This window comes from Canis lupus, chromosome 9 (genome assembly GCF_011100685.1).
Source record: "Canis lupus familiaris isolate Mischka breed German Shepherd chromosome 9, alternate assembly UU_Cfam_GSD_1.0, whole genome shotgun sequence".
NCBI classification, from domain to species: Eukaryota; Metazoa; Chordata; class Mammalia; order Carnivora; family Canidae; genus Canis; species Canis lupus.
Genome location: NC_049230.1, coordinates 1,535,265 through 1,559,510, shown reverse-complemented (window position 1 = coordinate 1,559,510; position 24,246 = coordinate 1,535,265). Strand labels below are relative to the sequence as shown.

The following is a 24,246-nucleotide window of genomic DNA, read 5'->3' as shown; positions in this document are numbered from 1 at the left end:
GCCGAGCCCCGGAGTCACCGAGTGTCTTGTGCTTTTGCCTCCGCAGACCATGGACCCGCACGGCGGCCGCCGGCCCGGCGCGCGGCCGCCCGCCGAGGAACCCAGCCCGCCGGCGTGCTGACCGGCCCTCCGCCCCGCCGGTGACCCCGGACGCCGCCTCCTCCGCGCCGCCCGCCCGCGCGCCGCCCGCGCGCGCCGAGCCGCCCCCGGGCCCCGGCCGCGCTGATCCCCGGAGGCGGCGTGGGGCCGGGGCCGGGGCGGGGGCCCGGCATGGATGGCCGCGACTTCGCGCCGCCGCCGCATCTGCTGTCGGAGCGCGGGAGCCTGGGCCACCGCAGCGCCGCCGCCGCGCGCCTGGCCCCGGCCGGGCCCCCCGCGCAGCCCCCGGCGCACTTCCAGCCCGGAAAGTACTTCCCGTCGCCGCTGCCCATGGCTTCGCACACAGGTCAGTGCCGGGCGCGGGGGCGCGGGGTGCGGGGGCTCGGGGGGCGCGGGGCGCGGTGCCGGGGGGACGGGCGCGCGCCCCTCCTGCGCCCCGAGCGCTCGCCGAGCCGCCTTCGGTTTCATTTCCCTGCCCGGGCGACGGCGGCGGGCCCCAGGCGGATCATCGCGGTTTGCACCGGCCTTCCCCGGGGTCCCCGGGGTCTCCGAGGGGCAGCCCCGGGGCCGGCTAAAAATAAAGCCTTTCCCCTCCGGCCCCCCTCCCCCACCCCTTCCTGCAGGGGGTTAGGGGAAAAAAAAAAAAAAAAAAAAGCTAAATTCCCCGGAAACCTCCTTTCTGCATGCTGCATTCACATCCTTAAGACATTCCGGGGCTGGGACAACGAGGCGCTTTCTGCGGGAACAAAACGGCTGTTGTGACGGGGGGCGGGGGGCCCGCGGCCGGAGGATTAGGGCGGTGTGCGCGGGGCGAGCGCTAATGGGCACTGCTGCGGTAAGACGAGCAAATCCTGTTTCTATATAAAGCCTTGAAGTGTCAGGGTGAGAATGGGTTTGCAGGGGCTGCGTGTGCTTTGACAGGCGCCTCTGGTATCCTGCTAACGCCGGCCCCAGCGCGCCGGAGCGCGGCCCAGGCTGGCGGCCGAGGCTGAGGCCCGGGGCCGGGGGAGCTGCCTTGGGATTTCGGTGGAGGCGAGCGCGCTGCCAGTTTGCTCCAAGAGATCTCCTGAGTGTGCCCCCCTCCCCTTCCGGAGAGGGCTGGTCCTTGGCAGGGCTGACCCAGGCCTCCAGAGCGACCCTGAACCCTCCGGGCCGCCCGATGTGACCGTTGAGCGGGGTCACGGGAGAAGCAGAGCTGGGCCGCGGGGAGCCAGGGTGCCTCCGCCTCCAGCAGACCCCGGAGGTCACTGGCCGGCGCCCTCGGAGCTGGCAGGGGTGGTTTGGGGCTTGGTGTGCGGACCTGCTGGTCAGCCTCGGAGGCCGGCTGGCTTTTGTTTACAGTGTGTTCCAAACATCGGAAACATTGCCACTTTTTTTTGTTTGTTTGTTTGTTTGTTAATTTGGCAGTAACAGTTATTATTGCTAGCTTGATGAACTGTGAATACTAATAAAATTATATCTGCTTTAATGGGATTACAATTAGTGTGTGGATTAAAACGGATGGAAGAGCCGGGCTGAGAAGGGAGGATGTCAGGAGGGAGGGCAGTCAGGAAGGGAAATATAAATTTCCTAAAAAGAAAAAAATATGCAAAATTGCTTAATTACGAATGGGGTTTTAGTTTGGAGGTTCAGAAAGTTCAGACGGAGGCGGCAGGAGGGTAGGGGCTGGGCTCCCCGGCTCTCCTAGACTCAGCTCCGCGTGAGAGGTGCTTCCTGTTCCAGCGCCAGCCCTCGCGCCCTCGGCGAGGCCGCCCTTCTTTCTCTTCCTGCTGTTCCCCTCGTTCTGCCCTCTTCTTTTCTCCTCTCTAGATTTATAACTCGAAAGAGGAAACGTACTTGCTTGGGAAATTGGTGATTTAAAAATATCTGTCCTGGCTGTCCCTGAAGTTAAGTGTCTCTCCTGCCTCTGCGCTGGAGCTGCTGCCCACCCAGCTCAGCCTACGCTGGGGGGCTGCGGCTGGGGCTGGGGCGCGAGCTGGCGGGGACGGTGCGGCCTCCCTCCCAGCCCCTTCTCCTGGCTGCAGCCTTGCAGCCTCTGCTGAGGGTGGGCAGGCTGAGCTTGCAGGTTGGGGGATGGGAGGAAGCAGCTGCACCCCCAAACCCCCCCCCCCCCCCCCCCCCCCGCCACACCGTGCGGGCTAGCCGGGCAGGTAGTAGCATCGCCGCCGAAACAAGGGTCTAGAAGGGCCCCCGACGCCAAGGCTTCCCCAGGGCCATCCCTCTCTGGGGAGGCACAGCCAGGTGAGGTTCCCCGTCAGCTCAGGTCCCCGCTGCCTCCCCTGTCCCCACTCATCAACCCACAGCCGGGCCGGGTCTCGGTCAGCCGCCATGTCCCTTTCTTGCTGTTTTTGCCCGATACAGGCACCACAAAGTCAGGTGGGAATGTGGTCGGGTGGCCTGAACCATTGTCTTGCTCATTCCAAGTTTGACCACGTGGTTCTTGGAGCAGAGGCCATGCTGGGTTTGGAGATCCTGGGTGGGCGCCGGCCTGGTCTGTGTCCTTGACCTAGACTCAGCCCGCCTCCCCTTATGCAGGGTGCTCTAGGGGGCGCTGGAGGTCCCCAGGGCACCCTCAGAGGGGGGCCGGAGGGCCACGTGTTCCTTGTTCCTGGAGGCCATTTCCACCCCCCTGGGGGACCAGAGAGACCTATTGTGCTTGGAGGTGTCCGACCCATTAGTGACGGAAAGGCTGGCGGAACGGGCGTCCAGCTAGAAACATCTGCCGCTGAAAGCCTTTTGAAATTGCTGAAAGCCAGAATATCGTATTGGTTTTTAAATTTTAGCTACATCAATTTTTTTTTAAAGGAATTATACCCCAGATCACTTTGCTTTGGTCTGTATCCATATATGATCTAGTTTAGAAAGAAAAAAAGTATAATTAAGTTAAAAAAAATTTTCCCCATTTGTGTGCGGATTTCCAAATGGCTAGTTTGGCGGACTTTCTGCCCATTTCCGCGGATGGCCTCCGATCCGCAGGCCAGGCCAAGGCTGCCGGCAGCCCAGCCGCCCCTCCCCGCCGCGACGGCCCTGCTGAAAGGAGAATCACTCCCAGCTTCTTCGTGTGTCCAGGTCTAACGGGGAGTAGGGTCCCGCCGGCCCGGGTGGAGTCCCTGCGTTCCCAGGGCGGCTCATCCCTGGCGTGGCCACCGGGCTGGGCCCAGAGGCTCCCTGCCCCCGCCCGCCCGCCCGCCGGTCCCGCCCCACCCAGTGCTCTCAGGATGTCAGCCTGAGGACCCTGATGGGACGTTGGGCTCCAAGGCTTCTTTCATTGTCTTTCTAAAAATGAAAGTGCTGGTAGCTTTGTAATCGGGCTGTAGGGTTTTATGGTAAAGTGCAGTTCCAGTAACCTTGTCACCAAAAGGTGCAATTAAAATGTTTGGAATCATTATTTTTAGTGCAGTGTTAGATTTTGTCTCTAATACAGATGGTCCGGAGGCAAAGCTGTGAAATCTAGGGGGAAAAAAAAAAGGAAAATCAACAACGCATCAACCCAAGATTTTTCATCAGCACTACTGCCTGGAGCGGTTGGGGACCGCGCCTCTCCCTGCACTTAAGAAAGGCGCTTAAGAAAGAGACGCCGGGCCTGGGAGAGGCCGGCCCCCACCCCCTCTTCCGGCCGGCCGGCCCTGCCCTCATCCTCCTCGTCCATCCCCCCTGAGGCCAAGCCTTCCAGAAGCACCCGGCCCTTCCCCAAGGCAGGCGGAGGTGCCCATGCAGGTCTTGCTTTTCCGCGATCTGGCTGTGGGCTGGGTCCTCCTCTGCCTCTTCTCTCGTGTCTTTTGGGGTGTACGTGGCCCAGCCTGGAAGCCAGGTGCTGCGGGGTGGGGGGGGCGGGGACGTTGGGAAGGAGCAGGGCGGCAGGTCCCTTCTGTAGGGGGTTCGGCCGACCCCTCCGTCGCTCAACATACTCCTGATTACCAGCCTCCAAAAGAAAGAAAGCAAAACACACTGGAGGAAAAAAAGATAATTTCCTAGTGTGAAAAGACCCCATCAGAGGTTCTCCCTCCCTCGTCATGTGATTTTTTTTGTAAAGGAGAAAAAATACATTTTCGTAAATACCTCATTAACTCAATGACAGGATGGTGTTTCTGCAACAGTTACCAACATTAAGTAGGTGTGAAAAGAGTTACTTTCTGAAGACTCTACCCATCCTGCTCTGGAAGTGACAGAAGCAGACATCAAAGCGGCCGCCCCGCTGCAGAGCCGGGAACCCCGGCGGCCCCGCCGAAGCCATTTTTGGAATGTGGGTTTTTTCTCACTGGGGCTCGGGCTGCCCGTGTCTGATTATCGCCCATAAGGATATTCCTATAGGAATATTCAGGTCACGTGAGTAATAAAGCAAATTAGCCCGCGAGGCGGGGAGCGGCCTGGTACGGAGAGCCCATCTCCCCAGGAAAACACACGCACCCCCAAACACTCCCCGGTTATTCTTAGAAATCTCCCTCCTCTGCTTCGAGACTAGGTTCAGCAGCCCGCACAGACAGGACCAAACGCATAGGAGTCTGTTAGAATAACACGGATGAGGCTAAAAATACCCCTCAGAAACACACATAAAAAAGCCAAATCCAACAACAGAACGAGCTAAAAATATTCCAGGCTTTGGCAAAGAGCACAGAGTTAAATAAATTATACAAGAGCCATTCATGGGAGCAAGTTGACTTTCTCTCTTACGGGAACTTGGTTCAAGCTAATAAAAATAATAATTTACTGGCCACTGAGCTTTGCATGAGTTTAAATTTAATTGGTGGGGCTTCTGGCGTTTGTCACTTGGCGATTAGTGGGCTTGCCCTGGCCTGGGGCGGGATGGGGAGGGGGTGGCGGGCCTGGGGTCCCTGGAAGCTCGAGTCCCTCCAGGCTCCTGAGGAGGAGGGCCTGGGTGCAAAGGCCGGATGCCTAGGAGGTGGAAGGAGGAGGGGGGCTGCCTGCAGGGAGGGGGCGGTTGGGGGCGACGGGAAAGAGACAGGCAAGGTGCGGCTATTTTAATTTGATAAATGATCGTACACCTTTAAGAGTGTGTTTTAACAATCAAGATACACTCCAGCAAGTTGATAGGATGTTCGCTGTCAACTTACATATGTCATCAGAGCGGGCTGTGAGCATAAATAATGTGCCAGAGCGTGCGGGATGTGCTGCAGCCTCTCCCGGAGCCGGGCAGGTAGCACCCCTGTCCCCTGCTGGCGCTTCTCTCTCCTGGTGTCTGGGGTCAGTGGTCAGAGGAGGAGGACAGGACAGGACTGGGGTGGGGGCAGGAGGGTGGAAGTCTTTCCTCTCTAGGGAGTCCTCAGGTCTCCCCGCCAAAGTAAGAGTTTAGTGGGCTTGTTGGAGAAGACACTGCAGGGAGGACCCGAGGCCGGAAGTGCAGCGTTGTTGGCTGGTGTCTTCAGGCGGCAGATGTCCATGTTCAGCCACTTCCAGGAATGTTAAGTTTCCACCAAGGGATTAGGGTCAGAGCACCCCCGCTTGGCTCTCTTCTGTTCCTTGGTTGTGCCTCAGTGGAACCCCCCCCCCAAGAGATCTCTGCGGGCCCTCCTAAACTCCTGAAAGACCCCGCTTCCCAGGATGCCCCCGGTCCAGCTCCAGGGGTGGGGGGAGTCCCCAGGACAGAGACTGCCCGGCTAGTGCTTCCGCGTGGGCGGAGGAGGGCCTTAGTGGCACCCCCTGGAGCACAGTGGACAGGGGTGAGAAGAAGGCCCGCTGGGGACAGCTGGCAGGAAGCCCAAGGAGCCCACCCCGGGTCCACCCAGCAGCGCCCTGTGACGAGCAGGCACAGCCCGCTGGGAGAGGCCTCTGGGCCCCAGCAGATGGGAGCTGCCCTGCACCCTGGACCCTGCGTGGCCGCTGTTTTGACTGGCGTGAGCAGAGCCCCCGGAGGTTCCCACCGCCCCCCCAGCCCCCTGATTTCAGCCCAAGGCACGTGCTGTCCTTCAGAGGGGCCCCGGTCTCCCCGTCGAGGGCGTGCATGAAGGGCTGGTCTCCGTCACCAGTCCCAAGAGAAGACCCTTCACAGCCTTTGGCGGGCGCGCTCCCCAGGCCTCGGGTCCTTAGCCCTTGCCCAAGCCGTGTCCACTGTGTGCACCCTGTGAGTGACTTCTGGCAGCTTCTCAGAAGAAACCATCCCCCCAGGACAGGTGTCCAAGGACAGCCTGGCCTGTCACCACCCATCAAGAGAAGGTTCTCGAACCTCCGGTCCTGGCCTGCAGCCTCCTGGAGAGGTGGCTTCTCCGGGATGCCCCTTGGAGACAGCCCCGCCAAGGCACAGCACGCAGACAGGTGACCTGTCTGATGTCCCCCGCCCCCGTCATCCACCAGGGAGCAGCTCTCCAGGGAGCAGCTCTCGGTTCCCTGTTCCCCTGTTCCCCTGTTCCCCTGTTCCTCTGGGGCCAAAGACTGGGGATTGCAGGGGAACAACAAAATCAAAGCTAGCCTGCCGCCTCTAGAAACTGTCCCCCGGGCCCCCTCCTCAGCCCCTCCCCCAGTCCCATCCCCTTTCCCCCACCCCCCTCCCCCAGCCCCCAGCCCCCAGCCCCCTCCCGCCAGCCCCCTCCCTCAGCCCTTCCTCCCTGGCCCCTCCCCCAGCCCCTTCCCCTCCAGCCCCTTCCTCCCCGGCACCCCCAGCCCCTCTCCCAGTCCCGTCCCCCTTCCCCCCACCCCCACCCCTTCCCCCCAGCCCCGAGGAAGCTGGGCCTGCGCCTGCGGCGCTCGGTGGGGCTGCCTGCCGCTGCACCTTGGCTCTGCCGCTCTGCCCGATGACGTTTTTATGGGATAATATACCGTTTAGATCACGCGGGCCCGCTTGACAGTGGGCCGCCCCTGTTGGTTGTAATACATAACATCCTGCCTCCCTGGCCCTGAGCGCAGCTGCCCCGGCCGGCGACAGGGACGGCGCTGGAGGGGGGGGGGGGCGAGGGCGGCCGCGGGGCGGCGTCCAGCGCCGAGCGGGACCAGGAGCTGGCACCAAGGGCCACGGCAGCTGTCCGGGCGATTAGGTTCCAGATGGGATCAGCCAGGAAGTGGTTTTCTCATTCTGGCCTGGGGTGGGGGGAGGAGGGGAAGACAAGGAACAGGTGGGTCGGCTTCCCTGCCCCCCCCCCCCCGCCACCCCCCAACAAAGAGTCCAGTGTCTTCAGATGCGAAGGCCGGTGCCATGCGCTGGGGGGACCCACTGCGTGCCTGGCCCCGGAGGAAAGAGGAAACGGCCCCTCCCCGCCTCAGGGCAGGAACTTGGTTTTCCGCTGGATATTTCCAGAAATGGGGGACCGAGGAGAGGACCCTGGTGCTGTCCATCGAGGCCTCTCAGCAGCTGGCTGGGGCCCGAGGGCGGCCTGGGAGCAATGCCTTCCTGGGGCCGCCCCACCGAGAGAGGGAGAGAGAGAGAGAGAGAGAGAGAGAGATGGAGAGAGAGATGGAGAGAGAGATGGAGATGCCTGAGGCAAATTGCATAAGGACTGAACGGCCCCTGCCATCTTCTGGGAAGGCAGGTCTTGGCTGAGTCCCTCGGCCTGTCCCTCGGCCTGTCCCCCGGGGCAGCCAGGGGCTTTCCTCCCAGGGACTCCCTTCCACAGGCAGCTCCAGGGGCAGGCGGTGCGGCCCCCCGAGTGCTGAGCACAGCTGGACAGCGGGGAGGAGGCCCGCTGGGGCCCAGAGCCCAGGCTGGGGCCGCGCTGCCCAACACAGGCCCCACGCGTGCCCACAGGTGGCACGTGCCCACCCAACCAGCCTTCAAGGAATCACATTCCAGCGCCCCTGGGAGAGCCGGCCGTCCGGTGACCTGAATGCGAGCGCTGGCCCGTGTCCATTCGCGCCACCTGCTCTGTCCTTGAGCTCCGGCCGGCCAGGGTGGTGCCCACTCAGGGCCCGCCCTTGCAGGAGGGGACTGGTCGCCTTGCTCGAGTTCCCTCTTGCCCTCTCACCGTGGACCCTGGAAGCTCTTCCCGCAGGACACCCCGTGGCTCCCAGGGCAGCCCCCAGTACTCCCAGTGGGCTCCCTGCCCTGCCCCCCCCCCCCCCGCCGGCACCACCCCCCAGCCAGTTCCACGGCCACCGCCGCCCGGGCCTCGTCATGCAGCTGGTCCCAGAGGGTCCTGGCCTCAGATTCTCAGAGCCCCCAGGTGCCCGTGCTGGGCAGCTCCACCCAGCCCCCCACCCCCACCCCCACCCCCACCCCCACCCCCACCGTGTTCTGCTCAGACTCCACCTGTCCTTCCCGGGAGGGCCTCCCTGGGCCTCCAGCCCATCTCTGGCCCTGACCTCCTGGCTGCCCGGTGCACGAGACCCTGCCCACTGCCGGCGGGGTGGGTGCCCTCCTGGGTGTGCCCCCCTCCCCCAGGCCCGCCGGGGCTGGGCCTCCCAGGGTGGTGGGGGCCCCCAGGGGGGGATGTGTGCCCTGCCAGGGTGGCACGCACATGCCTGGGGGAGTGAGGAGGGCCCCGTTTGGTTTTCCTCCCATGATTTCACAGCCACGTCGGAGAAAGGGGCAGATAAGGACTGTCTCTGGGAGGACCGAGTTAGGGGGAGAGGGATGGGAGACGTGCCAGGGTCTGCCCTGACCCTTGGTCTGTTCTCGAAAACCAAGGTGCCCTCTCCCTACCTGAGTGCGACATGCATGCTGGCAGTGCTCCCTGCGTGTCCCTAGCCTGTGTGGCCACCTCCCAGGGGCCAGGTCAGCGTCTCCTCATCTTCCAGAAGCATCTCGTCATTTGCAGAGGCTCCCAAGCTGTGTGCGCCACATATTAAAAGGTGTCGGAGCTAAACAGATTGGCAGAGTGAGCTGTCCCCCTGTTAGAGTCCCACCTGGAGGCGGGGGCTGGGGGCAGAGGCCAGCGGCTTCACCAGAGTCATAGGGCAGTGGTGGGTGAGGGGGGGAGCTGGGGAGGGCTGCCCTCCCCTCCCCTGTGGCTGCAGGCAGAGTTGGATGGGGTGGGGCCACCCCCCCCCCCAAGATTAGGGCCCTGGAGAGACACAGGAGCCCCCCAGGCGGGGCCTGGAGTCTCATCCCATGCCCTCCGTGGCATCTCCATGCGAGGGGTCAGGCCTTTCACCCCTGGGAGCTGGCTCCTGGTTCTCTGGCCAGACGCCTGGCCCGGGAGGTGTGCGTGGTGGGACTGGCCATACACAGGCTTTCTGACAGCCGGGGGCCCCTGCTCTGTCCCCGAGGAGCCCGTTGGAGCTGGCTGGACACACACGTGTGCACAACCCGGCCCCAGGATGCGCCCAGGGGCCTGCAGAGAAGGTGCTGCCTGAGTCTTGCAGGAGGGGCTGCTTCCCCGGGGGGACAGGCAGGGAAGCACTTGGGGCCCCTCCCTCATGGGTCACAGCCCCCCCAGCCCTTCTCCGTTGAGGTCTTGTGGTCTTGATCACAGAGGTAGGAAATGGGTTCTGGCTCCTGCGCCCCGGCACTGGGGTCCTGCCATGGCCCACCGGGGTGGGCTCTTGCTTCTGGGGGCCGTAGGCATAGAGTGGGGCTAATGGACGTGTCTGGGGCTTCTCACGGGGGTTTGGCCTCGTAGGGACAGAGGTGCAACCCCTGGGGTGGGCAGAGCGACCTGCCTGCAGGTCCTAGAGCCCCATGGGGCAGCACGAGGAGCCGTGGACCTGCGCGTGGAGTGGGGGTGCCGGCATCTCTCTCTGGAGACCACGGGGAGCATCCGAGGCCAGAGGCAGGGCGGCCCCCGGGGAACTGGGCAGATGACCCGGGCCAGGTCCCGGGCGGGCGGGTCAGCAGGGAGGAGTGCCTCCTTTCTGTGTGTCGAGATGCTAGTGGGACGGGGGCCAGGCATCTGCTCCTCTATCCCCGGCTGCCACCGTCCTAGTCCCCAGCCCTCTGCCCTGCCCCTCCGCGGATGTGCCCTGCGTGGCCTCCTTCCTGCTTCCCCGTTTTCTGTGCCTCCAAACCCTGACCCCGCCCACACCTGTGGTTGATTTGGGCCAATGAGTGTGAGGCTGGGGAGACCCGTAGGGAGGTCACAGGCCACTGACTTACAGGTGGGGAGGGTCACCCACCCGCTGCTGGCTCTGTCCTCTGCCCCTGGATCCTCACTGAGCACAGGAGGCCCAGGAACTTCGAGGTCCGCGCCGGCCTCCCCGCTCCCTCTCTGCTTCCCCCTCCCTCCCTCCTCTGACTCTGCAGGGCAGCCCCAGCCCAGTCTGTCTGTGGAGCTGGCCCCCCACATCTGCTGGGAGGCCCGGTGGGCTGCTGCCCCCCTGCCTGGCTGTGTCGTGGCCCCCGGGTGCTGGGTTGGAGATGTGTGACCCCTGGAGGTGGCTCGGACTCCCCCTCCCCTGCACCACCCACCTGCCCAGGGGGAGCCCGGAGCTCCAGGTGGTCCCTGGGCCATCAGTGTCCCCCTGTGCCCTGTAGACCTTCCACCCCAGCCTGTGCGACTCACTCAGGTCCCTCCCGCCCGTCACGCTTCCCTCCCAGCCCCGCGCTCACGCCCCCGGCCCTGCACCCTTGTAGCCTTGGCACGTGTGCTCAGGAAGGCACCGTGTGGCACCAGCCCGGGCGCCTCCTCACCGGCGGCGCTCCCCAGGGCCCCGGCGGCCTGCAGGCTGCGGGTTCAGGCCCCGGGCAGGGATGTGAGTCAGGTGAGGGTGGAACTGGGGCTCCCACCTCCCTTCTGGCCTCCGCGGCACCTTCTGGGGGTGCTGACAACAGATCCCTTCGTCCCTGGCCTCAGTGCACGGCCCTCCTCACCCTGCACAGGACGCGGTGGAAGGAGCTGGACTCTGGAGCCCACAGGGCCTGCTGGGTCTGCCCAGTGGGGCAGGTGCCCTGTGCCGTCAGCCTGCCGTGTGCCCCAGCCACCCGGCCAGCAGGTCACTCGTGGGCAGTTTGCCTGAAGCCAGTCCCCTTTCTGAGACTTTTTCATCCCTGTGGGTCTCCTAAAAATAAGCTTTCAATTTATTTTAAATTAACATTAGAATTAAATCTAAATTAAGTTGTAATGCATCTTAGGCCAGCTCTTAAAAAGTCCTTAACGTATGTGAACACACGTAAGATTGAGAGAAGTCAGGCCATCCCACCCTTCGTCACCTGTCGCAGATGTGAGGACAGATACGTAGTCGAAATCCGAAATGACTGAGTCCGAAAGGCCCTTGAGGAGGAGATGGCCACAGGACCCGTAGGACCCCAACAGAAGGGCAGGGGGTGGGACGAGGCCCTGCACGGCGCCTGCTTGTGCCTGCCCGCAGCGGTCAGGGACAGAGGTAACTAACCTTGGGCCTGGCTTGAAGGGAAGTAGGCTGTGGGGGGCCCCGGGGGAGCTGGGGGTGCATCTGTGTCTGTGTGGTGAGGTCAGGAGGCAGGTGGGGCTCAGGGGGACTTCCCACCTAAACCTGGATTTCTGGCTTTTCTGGAGAAGCAGATCTGTTTGCTGAGTTGCTGACTCCCCTCCTGATCCTCCCTTTACCTTCCTGAAGGTTCTTCCTTTGCTCCGGGCTCCCTCCCCTCTCTGCGGTAGTCAGCTATCGCCGTGTGACAAGTCATCCCAAACGTGGCAGCTTACAGTGGCATGCGTCATTGTGTCACGCTTCCTGTGGGTCAGGAATCTGAGTCAAGGAGTCGCCAGGGCTGCGGGCATCTCCAGGCTCGGTGCTGGTGGGCCCCCTTCCGGCCCCCCTGCACCCTGTGGCTGCCACAGGCCTCTGGGCTCAAGGGGCGGGGGGGGGGGGGGGGGGGGGGGAGGGTGTGTGTGTGTGTTACATACCAGAGGTCAGGGGTCACCGGGAGCCCCCCCCCCACCTGAGTCCCTCCTGAGGCCATAAGTGCCCTGTCATGCCCGCCACTCTTGTCCCACTGCTGGCCAGCTGGCGGCCCCGGGGGGGTGGGGCGCTGTCCCCCACCTCCACCCACACTCCCCGGCTCCCCGCATGTGACCTGGCCAAGCCACTGGAGAACTACCTCATTCCCTCTCAGCTCAGACCCCTCCTTGCTCCACAACCTTGTCATCACTTCCTCACGGTGACCCCACTCTGGCTTGTCCCCTCCTAGAGCCCGACCCCTGCTCCATGGAGGCCCCCAGACAGACGTGGCCCTGCTGCCCGGCTGGCCAGACGTGCTGGCTGTGGCATCGTCTTACCACCTGAGAGATGTCCCCTTGGAGAGATGCCACCAGCAAGGCAGCGACTTGGCCCCAAAATAGCCTCGAGGACAGTGTGGGCCACCGAGATCCAAGGGTCATTGTTGGAGGCCAGGGTGCCTGGCCTGTGGTTTCCTCAGATTCCGGGCTGGGCCCGGGCGAGGGCCGCTGACCCCGCACAAGGCGGGCACTCGGTAATTGTGTGTCTAATGAATGAGTCGGGTTAGAGTTTCACTGTCCGGACGGAGCCCAGGGTTCAGGCTGTGGCTTGGGTGACAGGGGTGTTGCACTGTGACGTCTGGGCAGCCCTTCCCTGCTGTGCGTGGACCAGCGGCCTGCCCTGGCGAGGTCAGCAGGTGCCCTGGGCCTGCTGCAGCCAGACCCTGGGGACGGGGAGCCAGAGGTCATGGTGCACTGGTGGCCTCCGGACCCTCCGGACCCTCTGAGGCTGTGTGTGAGGCGGTGCCCTGGGGGGCCTGTCCTGTCTGGGCAGCCCAGCAGACGCCCCCTTTCCCCCTCAGGCAGCAGAGCCTTTTCTGTATGCAGTTGCTTGGGGTGGGAATTGAGGGGAGGGGCTCAGTCCTCAGGCTTAGGGACCGTTCCTGGGGTGCATGGGGCCCACGTGGCCGAGCTTGGTGAGGCCACCCACTTGCCCTGGGGTCACATTGGGAGCAGTGCGGGAGCCCAGTCTCCCTGGGCTGGTTTTCTGCCCAGCCCTCCCACCCCGGCCCCTCGCAGGCCCCAGCCTGTGGGGAGTGGGGAGCACGGGGCTGGACACCAAGGTGGCAGGGGGACAGGGGTACGCAGGGGTGCTGCTGGCGTTTCTCTGCGCTGCAAGTTCCTGCTGGCAGCCCCCTGGGCCGGCCTTCAATCGACCCCATTCTGGAGGCCACCCCTCCCGCCTCAGGGCTGCCCCTCTGTGGACCTGTGGGGTGTGTTCCCCCAGCCCCGAAGCTGCTCTTCTTGCCCCTGCACCTCGAGAGTCCCCAGAAACGCCAGAGCGTCACCGCTGGGGGCTGAGATTTCCCTTCCACTCACGCTGAGTGTTTCCAGAGGTTAGAACACCTCCTCTCTGTGCTGGTAGGGGAGCGAGGTTGTCCCTGTCACCGCTGCAGGGCTGCGGGCGCTCCCCACCCCGCTGCCAGCCCTCCCTGCGAGCGCCTCCCTGCTTTTGGCCCCGGGGACTCGGGGTGGGAAGGGGGCGCCAGAAGTTGGGGCTCCTGCAGGTCTCTGCCTGGAGGGCCCGGGGCCCTGGGCTCACCCGTCTGTGGGAGCAGGGTGCGTGGTGGGGAGCAGGCCTGGATCCAGCCTTTCTCCAGGGGCCCCTGGGGGATTTGGTCTCCCTCGGGGCCCTTGGGGGAGTCACGTGGGCCACCCCTGCCCGTCCCCCCTCCCCCCTGCACGGCGATGCCATCTCCTGCAAAATAAACAGCATCTTTCGCTAATGACACCCGCCTTTCCTCCGCCCCCCCCACTCCCCACCCCCGCCCCCAGCATCATATCTCACGTCCCACAACCTCACATCCCACAGAGCCTTTGCCGGCTTGGCTCTCACGTGCTCGTCGTGACTTCTCTCCGCGTCTCCGCGCCCTGGTGTGTGTGCACGTTTCCCTGGGCTGCTCCTGGCTCCCTGCCCTTCCCGCTGGTCTCTCCTACTTCAAGCCCCCGCACCCCCCCCCGGGCAAACCCCTGGGCTGAGAGGCCCCTCCTGAGCCGGCCCCTTGCCAGGCCCACGGTGGCCACGCGCTGACCACTGAGGCAGGACCAGCTTCCCAGGGCACTTGGGGTCGGGCGGCCACGCGGTGCCTGGCCAGGTGCTAGCGGAGGGCCCTGCGCGGGGGCGGCCTGGGTGCACGTGGAGCCTCGAGAAACAGAATCAGGAAGGGACGTGTTCTCCCGGAGGGGGCGGCACTGGAGCAAGAGTCCCAGTGGCTGGATCGAACCATACCTAAAGGAGTGGGTGGGGAAACGAGGACAGTTGGCACCGGCGTCAGGGACCTATAGAACTTGAGAGGGCCCTCCTGCCCTGCCCGCCTGCCCTCTCTTTCTCAGAGACCGGAGGCTGGTCCACACAGTGACCCGGGCAGATTTCGGGTGCCCTCCTGGCCACCCTCCTGGCCCCGCTCCAGGACGCTGCAGCCGAGCCAGCCCGCCTGGGGGTCCGGCCCATGGTCCCTGGTCCTTCTCAGGCACGAGAAGCTGGCCTGAGGGCGGGCGGCAGCCAGGCGGAGCTCCCCAGCGCATCGTGGTAGCCACCGGACGGAGCACCCCAGGGCCTGCGGCCGCCTCTGCCCTTGCCCAGCAGCCACGGCTCCGCTGGAGCCCACGACGCACACCAGTGCCTCTCCCACCTGGGGGTGGGTGCAGGTGCCTGGGTCAGCCCGCAGCCCTGCTAGGAGTCTGGGACGGGTCTGTCTTCAGATCCCTCCAGCCCACCCAGGCCAGCCCGACCTCCGGGCCTGGTAGCAGGACCCGGGGCAGGATGTGGGATGTCACCTGAGGGAGCTCGCCAGCCTTCCTCACCCTGGGAAGACGAGGTGCCTCTGAGCGCCCCACCCTGGAACTGCCAGCTTCCAGGCAGGGAGAGTCCTGCATTTACTGAGAACGGCAAAGGGGTTGGTGAACCAGCCGAGAGCAAGAGGCCGGCTTCCGTGAGGTTTCATGCCAGCCGAGTGCCAAGGGGACTGCCTCTGTGGCCAGCAGGCGAGGGGCACGGGGCCAGGGGGCTGGGGCCAGGGCAGCTGCAGCACACATGCCCCCTGCTCAGGGCCAGCGCCCAGGTGGGCCCATGGCCGGGGCGGCCGCCAGGTAGGGCTGAGGGTGGCAGGACAGGGAGTAACTATACCTGGGTCTGGGGGTTGTGACTGCCTACCAGGGAGGGATAATCCGATGGGAGGGGAGGGATGAAAGGAAGGAGGGAGGGAGGGATGGGTCCATGGGATGGTGAGCCTGACCCCAGGTGGCCTCCACCAGCACCTGCCTCACCCCTTAGAGCCTCCTCCTGCTGTGCTGACCTTGGAGCCTCTGCCAAGTGCAGGCAGCCATCTCACCTTCATGGGGTGGGGGTGGGGGTGGGAGGAGGAAGATCACACCCCTGGACACCGGTCCAGTGCCAGGCAACGCGGACACGATGGCCAGGCCCACTAGACCCTCCACCCCCGGCCTGGAGCCTTCACTCGGGGCCCATACTGTGCTGGTGTGAGCACGTCACACCAGGCCCCGCGAGCAGGTGTGCTGGGCCCTCTGTGGGAGGCCCGGCGGCTGGGGGCCGAGGGCTGGGCTCGGGAGCCCCAAGTGCAGCGTCTAGACCAGAGCCTCCAGCTCCTCGCACCGACTTCTTTCAAGGTGGCGGGAAGGGAAGGGCCTTGCTTCACCAAGGACACTCTGCCTGTTGGGGGTGTTCAGGGGTGGTTTTGACCGCCCCGGCCACCTCCCCAGCCCACCCCCCAGCCCACCCCCCAGCCCCGCCGCTTGCCTGCCCTCAGGGGGGTTCTGGGGGGGAGGTGCTGGCCGCCTGCCCCGGGGAGGGTGCAGGGAAGGAGGCTGTGTGAAGGGCAGGGGAGCACGGAGGAGAGCTGTGCCCGGACCCTCGACCCCGGCCGGGGCCCTCTGAGTCACTCCCCGCCCCGAGGCCGAGGGCGGCCCCTTTGCCCAGCCAAAGGGCTAAATTTACCCTTTTAATAAGAACCAGACTTATATCCGATTTTCCTTTTCTTTTATTAGTTCTGGGCTGTTGGTGGTTGGGCCTCCCCTGTCATCTTGCCTCCACGTTGGTCGGCTGGGTGGCTCAGCAACCACAGAATTTTCCTATTATGGCCTGAGAACCGCTGCCTTTGGGCCAACCCGGGCTTCTGGAACGTTCTCCTGGGCCATTGGAGAGGGGCTTCCCATGTGACACGCTCATGTTTCTGGGCGGCTGCCCCTCACCCTGGGCTGCTCCACATCCTCGGGCTGGGCCGGCCCGCAGCCTCAACCTCTGCTTCACATCCTTGCCCCCTCGGACTCTCCCCCTCCCTCCTCTCTCCCGGCTCCTGCCTCAGGCTCCTCTTCTGGTCCAGCCACCATCTCAGAGTTGTGCACAGCAGCCGGGATCGCTGGACAGGCCAATGCCTGGGGGCGGCCAGCTTGCAGCCGGAGGGAGGGGACTCCCCCAGGTCCCCACAGTGGGTGTGTGGGTCTTTGAGCCTGCCCTGCAAGGCTGGCCCTGCAGGGGGGCGTCCCAGACCAGAGGGCTCCATGCCGTCCAAGCTGCTTCTCCACCGCAGAGAGGATGGGCTGCCCTTTGGAGGGTGGGCCTGGCCACGGGCCTACCAGCTGTCCCCCAGCAGCCACACGAGTTCTGGGGCCACTTTTAGGTCCAGGTTGCGGGGGACTGAGCAGCTGGCCTGGTCAGGGTCCTGCTCCCCAACAGCCTGGGGGTGTTAGAGCTACAGTGTGGTGTGGACTAGAGGCTAGGGTCCCCTTCCGCCCCAGGCGAGCCTGGCTGTGCCCCCACCTCCCAGGGTGGAGGAGGAAGGAGGTAGGCAGGACCCAGGCAGCTGGTCAGCCCACTGCCCCCTCCCATGTCCCCCGGGGGTCGGGCAGACGGAACCAAAGGCCAGGGTCTGGGCCCGCGAGGGGGCCAGTCTGGCGGGAGTCTGGCCTGGGAAGCAGGCCTTCGAGGGCCCCTCGTGCGTGCTTTGTGCCTCGTGTCCACACCCAGGTGCAGTGCACATCCTCAGAGCCCATGCCTCAGACACGCGGGGTCATCTGTGCCCCGTGCACACACTAGCGGCCGTGCAGCGGCGCTCACACGTGGTCACCCTGCGAGCACGCCCTGTCATCTCATGCCTGGGCCGTAGTGGGGTCCAGCCCTGTCGGGACCGTTCCGGGCGGTCGCTGGGAATCCTCCAGCCCCGTGCACACCCAGAGTGCCCCCTCCCTGGCCCCCTCCCCCCACCCGCTTTCCCGCAGGCTGCCCAGGCCGCAGCATCTCCGTCCCTGCAGGACTAAGGCTGGACGCCAGCTGGACACTGTCCTTCCGCGCTCCCTGTCCCGGATGAGAGGGGTGTGGCTGGGCCCTGCGCTGGGCTGTGGGTCCTTCCTGCCCCCTGTTCTCGACAGCTCCCTGGGGGCCTGGTTCAGCCCCTCGGCACACCTCCTGTCCCTCTGGTGTCCTGGGGGAGACCCAGGGATGGCCCCAGCGTTCGGGTGTCCCCAGCGCCCAGGTGAGCCCTGCAGGCCTGAGCAGGTATGAGCGGGAGGGTGGGAGCTGGAGGATGCAGGGCCCGGGGAGTCCCGTGCCATCGGCAGTCACTGGGCTTCGGGGAGTCAGGGGAGCCCCGGGAGGCTTGCTTCTCAGGAGCAGCCGCAGCCATCCTGGCCATTTCTGCACAACACAGCTCGGCTTCCAGAAGGGAGGGTGCCGTCCCCGTGGCTCACTCAAGACGAAACAAGCGCTGGTTGTGCCCAGCTCTGAGGCCCTCGCCTGCCCGACTTCTGCTCCCTCGGCCCTCGGCCTGGGGTCACAGTGAGCAGCCGGGCTCCTGGGGCCCCCCGCAGGTCTGGCACAGGGGTGGGGCTGGACACAGAAGCACTGCAGGCACCCGGCTGCCCAGGCCACCAGGCCCTCCGAGCTCTGGGTGCGAAGCCGCCAGTCAGTGCCCTGGGCTGGAGGCTCCCCCGGGTGACACCTGTGCTCGGGTGGGAGCAGCCGCAACTCCTGGCGGTGGCAGGTGGCCTGGCCAGAGGGTAGCTGGAGGAAGACGCAGCTGTCCTCGGGCGTGCCCGGCCACGTGGGGCCACCCCAGCCAGGCCCACAGAGCGGCTGCTGTCTGCCTGGGTTTAGCCTCCCAGCACCGAGGCCCCGGGGGCGAAGGCGGGGCTCAGCAGTCACCTGACAATGTCGGGGTGCTCAGGGCCTTGCAGCCCAGCCCCGTCCAGCTGGGGCAGCTGTGAGGGCAGCGGCCAGCCAGGGAGGGCCAGTTTCCCGGTCCGGGTGGTCTGGGCCTCGGGGTGCAGGGTCAGATGGGGCTCGGGGTCGGGGCTGTGCTGAGGAGCTGGGCCGCCAGGGGGTGTCGTGTGCCCCCCCCCCCCCCCCCCCCGCCCCGGGCATGCTGGCTTCGGTAGCAGGTTTCTCAGCCAGCCCGGCGCCCGGGCCAGGCCTCCGTGGGGTACAAGGCACAGCCTGGGCGGTGCCGGAGCCGGGACCGGAGCCCTGTGTCTGGGGCGGCAAAGCCTGGGCGGCCGGCGGCCCTGCGCACACCCACTCGGCGGCCAGGCCCCTTTCCTGAACACGGGCCACGTCTGTGACGACAGTGACGGAGAATCCCGGGGCAGCGGCCACCTGGGCACGCATGCTGGGGGGAACAGGGCGGCCTCGGAGTGGATGGGCCTCCTTCAGCCCCAGCTGGCACCCTTGGGACCACAGCGTCCGCACGGGGATGCCCCACGGTGGGCCCCCGGCCGGGACTTCATGAAGGCAATGCGTGAGGTCCGCAGAGCCCCTGGTCTGAGAGGCTGGAGCCCAAGGCTCCGGGGTGAGGGCGCCCAGCCGAGGGCGGGGGTGTCCACCCGAGGACCTCTCTGGCCTTCCCTGCTGCTCGGGGCTCCCACTGTCCCTCCCCGGGCCGGTGACCGCAGCAGTCCGTGGGCAAGGACCTTGCCAAGAGGAAAGAGGCCTTCAGCCCAGTTCCCGGCCAGACTTGGCCGCGAGGCTCCAGCCCTGGCCGGGGCCCAGGCCGCCTCTGCTCACGCTCTGTCTGGGGCTGGCTACTGGTTGGCGGGAGGGGCTGGGGAGGCGGCAGCCAGGTCTGCCCAGGCCCCTGCTGGCCAGGCACGTTGCCATGTCCAGACTCCTTGGAGGTGGAGGTGACAGTGAGAGCCAGCTAGGGGAGGGGAGGCTCCGGGGTCCTCTTCCCTCTCCCGCCACCCGCCACCCTGCCCTGGGACCTCCAGCTGCTTCCAAGCTTCTAGGCCCCGGGTGGGAAGGAAGACATGGAGCCCTTCAGAGCAAGGATTGCAGAGCCCCACCGCACAGGTTCCAGGCCGGGAGGACTGGCCTGCGGGCCAGGGGTGTGGGAGCCCCTGGTGGGACCTAGCACTGCAGACGGGTTTGGGTGGGAGGGGCCCCCTGGGTCTTCGTGAGAGTCTCCGACGGTGGCTCGGGGTGTGCGATGTCTGTGCAGCAGGGAGTGGCAGGTGTCCCCAGCGACCTTTGTCGGGGCCAGTGCACAAATGCCTAGAACACGTGGGTGCTCCCGGGGCAGCGGGGTCTCTGGTGACCTCTGCTTCCTTCCGTGTGTGCAGTTTACAGCGAAGCTGCAGACCTCACGTGTGCATGACAAGGCTCTTGTGTTTTCAACCTGAAGGGGAGGGTGGAGGAGGACCCGGTGGACCAGGCCCTGGGCTGCAGAGCCATGGGGGGCTGGGTTAGGTCAGGTGGGTGTGGGAGGGGTGGCCCCGAAGGTCCCAGGGTGGGGAGGGGCAGGGCTGGGGTTCGGGTCCCTTCCTCGGCCCCGAGAAACCAGCTGAGGGGCCCCCTGAGGGTTCCCTCAATCTGAGAGAGGCTGTGTAGACAGGGGCAAGATAGACCCAGGCTCGGGGGCAGAGGGGGTGTCCCCTGCTCTCTGGAGCCATGACGAGGGGCCGCTGAGCCCAGGTTCCCCCCACCTGTGCAGTGGGACCTCCTCCTGGGATAGTGTCAGAACAGGGCACCCATGATGTCCCGGGACCTCCCCGACCTGATTTCGGCGTAGGGGCCGGGGCGGTGGGTCTTCAGAGGCCACCTGCCGGCCACGGCAGCACCCAGGCTGGGGACACCCTGTGTGGGCGGGACCCACCTCCGAGCATCCTCCAAGCCTTGCTCCCCGGCCCCAGGGACTCCCAGCTGCACTTCCTGCCCAGCCCGGGCCTGGCCAGCCGCCTGCCCCCGCCGTGTGGGAGAGCTCAAGGTGCAGGCTTCTCAGGCTGGGCTCCTGGAGAAATCCTTTATCCAGACCCGACTTTTGGACCCGGTTGCTTCCCACTGTCCCGGGAGGAGCAGGGTGGGCGGGACTTCCCTGGGAGGGTGCGGGGGTGGGAGGCCCTGGGAGACTAGGGGCTGCCTGGGCGAGGCAGGAAGAGGCCTGCTCATCCCCCAGGCATGGCCCCCCCAGGGTCCCCGGAGCCCGGCAGGGGCTGCCTGCCCCCTCCTGCCCCTCCACCCCAGCCCCTGGAGGCCTACACTTCCCTTCCCAGCCCAGAGTCCCCTCCCCTGGCTGGACGCCTGTGGTCTGGCCACGGCCCATGGCAGTCCCAGCCCTGCGGTCCGGGAAGTCCCTGGCTCCTGGGCACCTTCGTCCCCTGCCTCCCGGTCCTCTCAGGGTCCCCTTGCAGCCTGACACCCGCCACGGAGGTCAGCACGCAGCCTGGTCCCCCGCCAGCGCTCTCAGACCTGCCTCTGTGGCCGGCGCCCAGGAAAGGCCCCTTTCCTGAGTAGGTCCCATCGTTGCTCATGGGAGGGGCGGGAGGCCGCCAGGGTGCCCCCCCCCCCCCCGGGGCCGCCCCTCCCTTGCCCCTGCGCTGGGCCCTGCCTCCTCTGTGCTGAGTCACCCCGAGTCTGGGAAGCTCCCAGGGCCACGCCAGGCTGGATGAGGAATCACAAATTCACAAATTCCCCCTGCCTCCCGGGCTGGGAAACAGCTGCCCTGACTCACCTTGGGCAGGGCCTACAGCCTCCGGGCCCCCAGCGCCCCTTCGAACCCCACGGGGCCCCTACATGCAGCCCAGTGGGGTGGTGAGCCCCCAGGCCCGGCTCTCCATCCCCCGGGATGGTCCCAGGCCAGGCTCGCTGCCGGGGAACGGAGGTGACAAGGCGCTGCCAGGGTGGGGGCCACGCAGGATGGCCCTCAGGCACCCAGCGGGCAGCAGGGGCCGCTCCTGGAAGAGCATCTGTGTGCACAGACGCCCGGTCGGTGTGGAAATCCAGGGAGGCTCGCTCAGCCTGGCCTTGGCCGCTAGATTTGGGGAGGGAGGGGCACGGAGGGGGCACGGCAGCGCAGGGTGCAGGTGGCCATAGCCGTGCAGGCCTCGAAGGCTGGCGGCCCCGGAGGTGCAGAGGGTCCTGGCAGGCGGGTGACCGTGGGTGTGCCGCCCGCCGGCCGGACCCTGACCCTGAGAGACCCCGGGGGCTGTGAGAAGCGTGTCCCCAGCCCTCCGCAGGCTCTTCTTCCTCTTCGCCGCCGTTTGTTTCCATGTCGCTCACCTGGGGCAGGGCTCATAAGTCAACTGGGGGGAAGTGGGGAGAAAGTCAAGGACCCCACTGTGGGGTGAGGCCAGTCACCCCGGTGCTGCCCGGGAGCTGGGGAGCCCCCGGGGCTGGGGCAGGGCCTCCGCCGACGCTGGAGCTCCCTGGGAGGTGTGGGCAGAGGCGTCTGGCAGGTGTGCTGGTGGCGGGGGAACCTCAGCCGGGGAGGGTCGGGGGCTCTGCCCCTGAGGAGGCCCACCCACACCGCAGCGTGCCCCCCACGGGCACAGGGCTTGGCATCTGGCTGCAGGGGTGGAGTGGGGACAGGGACGTGGTGGTGGCAGCAGTGCAAACAGTAACGGGGGCACGGGACCCTGAGGGCATCTGGGGGCCCGGGGGGTATTGGAAGGCCACAGCCCTGGAGCCCAGGGCTCCAGAAGGAGCATTCAGAACGAGGCTCCTGGTGAGGTTGCCCTGCTCAGACTCACTCTCGCCCCCCTGCCCCGTGTCCACAGCCGGCAGCCGCCTGATGGGAAACTCTGCGGCCTCCTCTTTCATGGGCAGCTTTCTCACCGGCAGCCTGGGCTCGGCGGCCCCCGCGCACCCCAGCGGCCCCGCCCCGGCCCCCTCGGAGCAGGCCTACCGCAGCTCCCACCCTGCCACCTCCCAGATCTGGTTCTCTCACTCCCATGAAGGTAAGTCCAGGGCCGGGGGTGAGCAGAGGGGGCTCCCCTGCTGTGGCCTGCCCAGGAAGCCCCCACGGGGGAGGTGGTAATTGGTTGGAAACGGAGGGCGGGCCCCGCCAGGCAGTGGTCCCAGCCAGATGTGCACACAGATGGGCAGAGAGGGAGAGGAGGAGGAGGGGCCCAGAGGGCTCTGGGGGGGCCAGGGAAATGTGGAGCCCAGCTGGGCGGGCGGGGGCCGGGCTGCACCCTCTGCCTGGGGCTGCACCCACCTCCCCAGACTCGGAGAGGTGTGGGTTCCAGATGTGCCCGCTGGGAGGGAGGGGCGGGGAGGGCAGAGCTGTCAACAGGCTCCCGCTGCCACCTCGGGGGCCTGGCCTCCCTGTGGAATGGAGTCCTGTGCGCACAGGGCGCGCGGCCAGCAGGGAGGCCCCTGGGGGCCCCTTGGGGACTCTGGGGCTCCCCGCAGCTCCCAGCGCCCTGTTGTCTGTCCAGCCCCGCGGTGCTGTGACGTGGGTGGCAGCTCACGCCCGAGGTCACTGGGATCCATGCGGCTTGGGAAGGGTTAAGCCCGGCGGCGCTGGCTGGCACGCGGAGAGGTAATTGCACTTGGCAGCGGGCACAGAGGGCTCTCCGCTCCTGGCACCAGCGCCGCCGTAACTCAGTGACTGCTGGGCGGCAAGCACCGCGTTTGCAGAGCGAGCACCCACACACTGCGCCCGCCGCCCGCGTTCCAGGCAGGGAGATTAGCGCCCGGCGCTACCGGAGAGCCAGAGAAACCTCTTTGTGCAACAAGAAAGGGGCTGTTTTCCAAACAGGACAGGTGACAAGTGAGGGACAGTTGTTAAAATAATCTGGGCTTTAAGCGCTGTGCAGAGTGCACATGTTGGGCAGGCGATAAGGAGCAGCTCTCTTTCCTGGTGGCGGGGCAGCCAGGCGGGCAGAGCGGGGTCCCCGTCCCAGACTCGCCCTCGCGGCCGGCCCCCTGCCCTCTGCACTCTGAGGGCCCCCCAGGGGAGGGCTGGTGCACATGCGGCTGGGCCCTGGCTGTGCCTTCGCTGGCGCCTGCGGTGCGCCCCGTGCACCGTGCACCTCTCCCCCCAGCCCCTCCAGCCCGCCCGCCCTCCATGTCTGCAAGGCAAGCTCCCAGCCCTGGCAGGAGCATCTGGGAAGGATGTCTGTGGGAGGGAGGAGGGTGGCCGAGCGTGGGGGAGCAGGGGGGAGGCCTGCAGCAGCCGCCCAGGACCACCTCAAAATAACCAAGTAACGGAATAACGGCCCCTGCCCCACCCCGGCCTGGCCACAGGTGCACGGGCGCACCCAGGTTGGCTGACTTAGTTTCCCCTCCGTGCAGTGGTGGCTGGGCGGGAGCGGGAGCAGCTCTGTGTCAGGACGCGCACGGCTCCTTCTGGCCCACCCTGGGGGACCCCGCCAGCGCGGAGGGCGGTTTGTGGGCAGCACCACCTGCCCCGGGGCCCAGGGAGAGGGTGGCCCTGTCCTGCCCCTCTGGGGGCTGCGGGGAGGGCGGGTGGGAGGCAGCCGGCAGACTGCGCCCTCAACGGCCTCCCGCCACTCACTTCCCCTGAGCCAACGGCTGCTTCGGCCAAGAGGCTTGTCGCCTTTGGGGCACCAGCAGCCGAGCAAGCGGCAGCCCCAGGGGAGCCCCCCGCAGGGCAGGGGTGGGGGGCTCCGGGGCTTGGGCGGGCCTCTGCCCTGCATCCTACGGGGCAGCCTGAGTGGGACGAGGGTTAGTGCCAGGCCTCGCCAAGGACGTCCCTCCTTCTTGGGCCAGCCCTGAGGCCGAGCGGTCATCGGTCCACCCACCCGGCCCCAAAACACCGCTTGCACTGCCTCGGGCTGGACTCACCTGCGGCCCGGCGTGGGGAGGCTCCGTGGGCCAGCTCAGGGGGACCCGGGGGGACGCAGGGGGACAAGGGACAGAGGGAAACAGGATGTGGCCTCTTACCCCCCCCACCGGCCAGCCTCCAGGGCACAGGGCCTGGGGGGAGCAGGGCCCACCCGAGGGTAGCTGGGGCGGGGGACCAGGGGGCCGTCCGGGCTGGTGCCTCGGTTTACCCGTCACCGCATCCCCCGTGTGCCTTCCACTCGGCCGCCCCGCCTCGGGATCTCCTTCCTGCGGGGGTTCCCCTGCCCGCCGCCCGCCGGCTGCAGCCTCGCCCCC

At 66.3% G+C, this 24,246-nt stretch overlaps 1 protein-coding gene across 1 annotated transcript in view; it reads left to right on the top strand.

Annotated features, from left to right (window-relative positions):
• Nucleotides 1-270: 270 nt before the first annotated feature.
• BAHCC1 (BAH domain and coiled-coil containing 1) overlaps nt 271-24,246 on the top strand; it is a 55,642-nt gene continuing 31,666 nt past the window's right edge. The window contains exons 1-2 of the mRNA XM_038546333.1: nt 271-445; nt 21,897-22,076. Of these exons, the coding sequence (XP_038402261.1) occupies nt 271-445; nt 21,897-22,076 (355 nt within the window). The remainder of the gene's footprint in view (nt 446-21,896; nt 22,077-24,246) is intronic.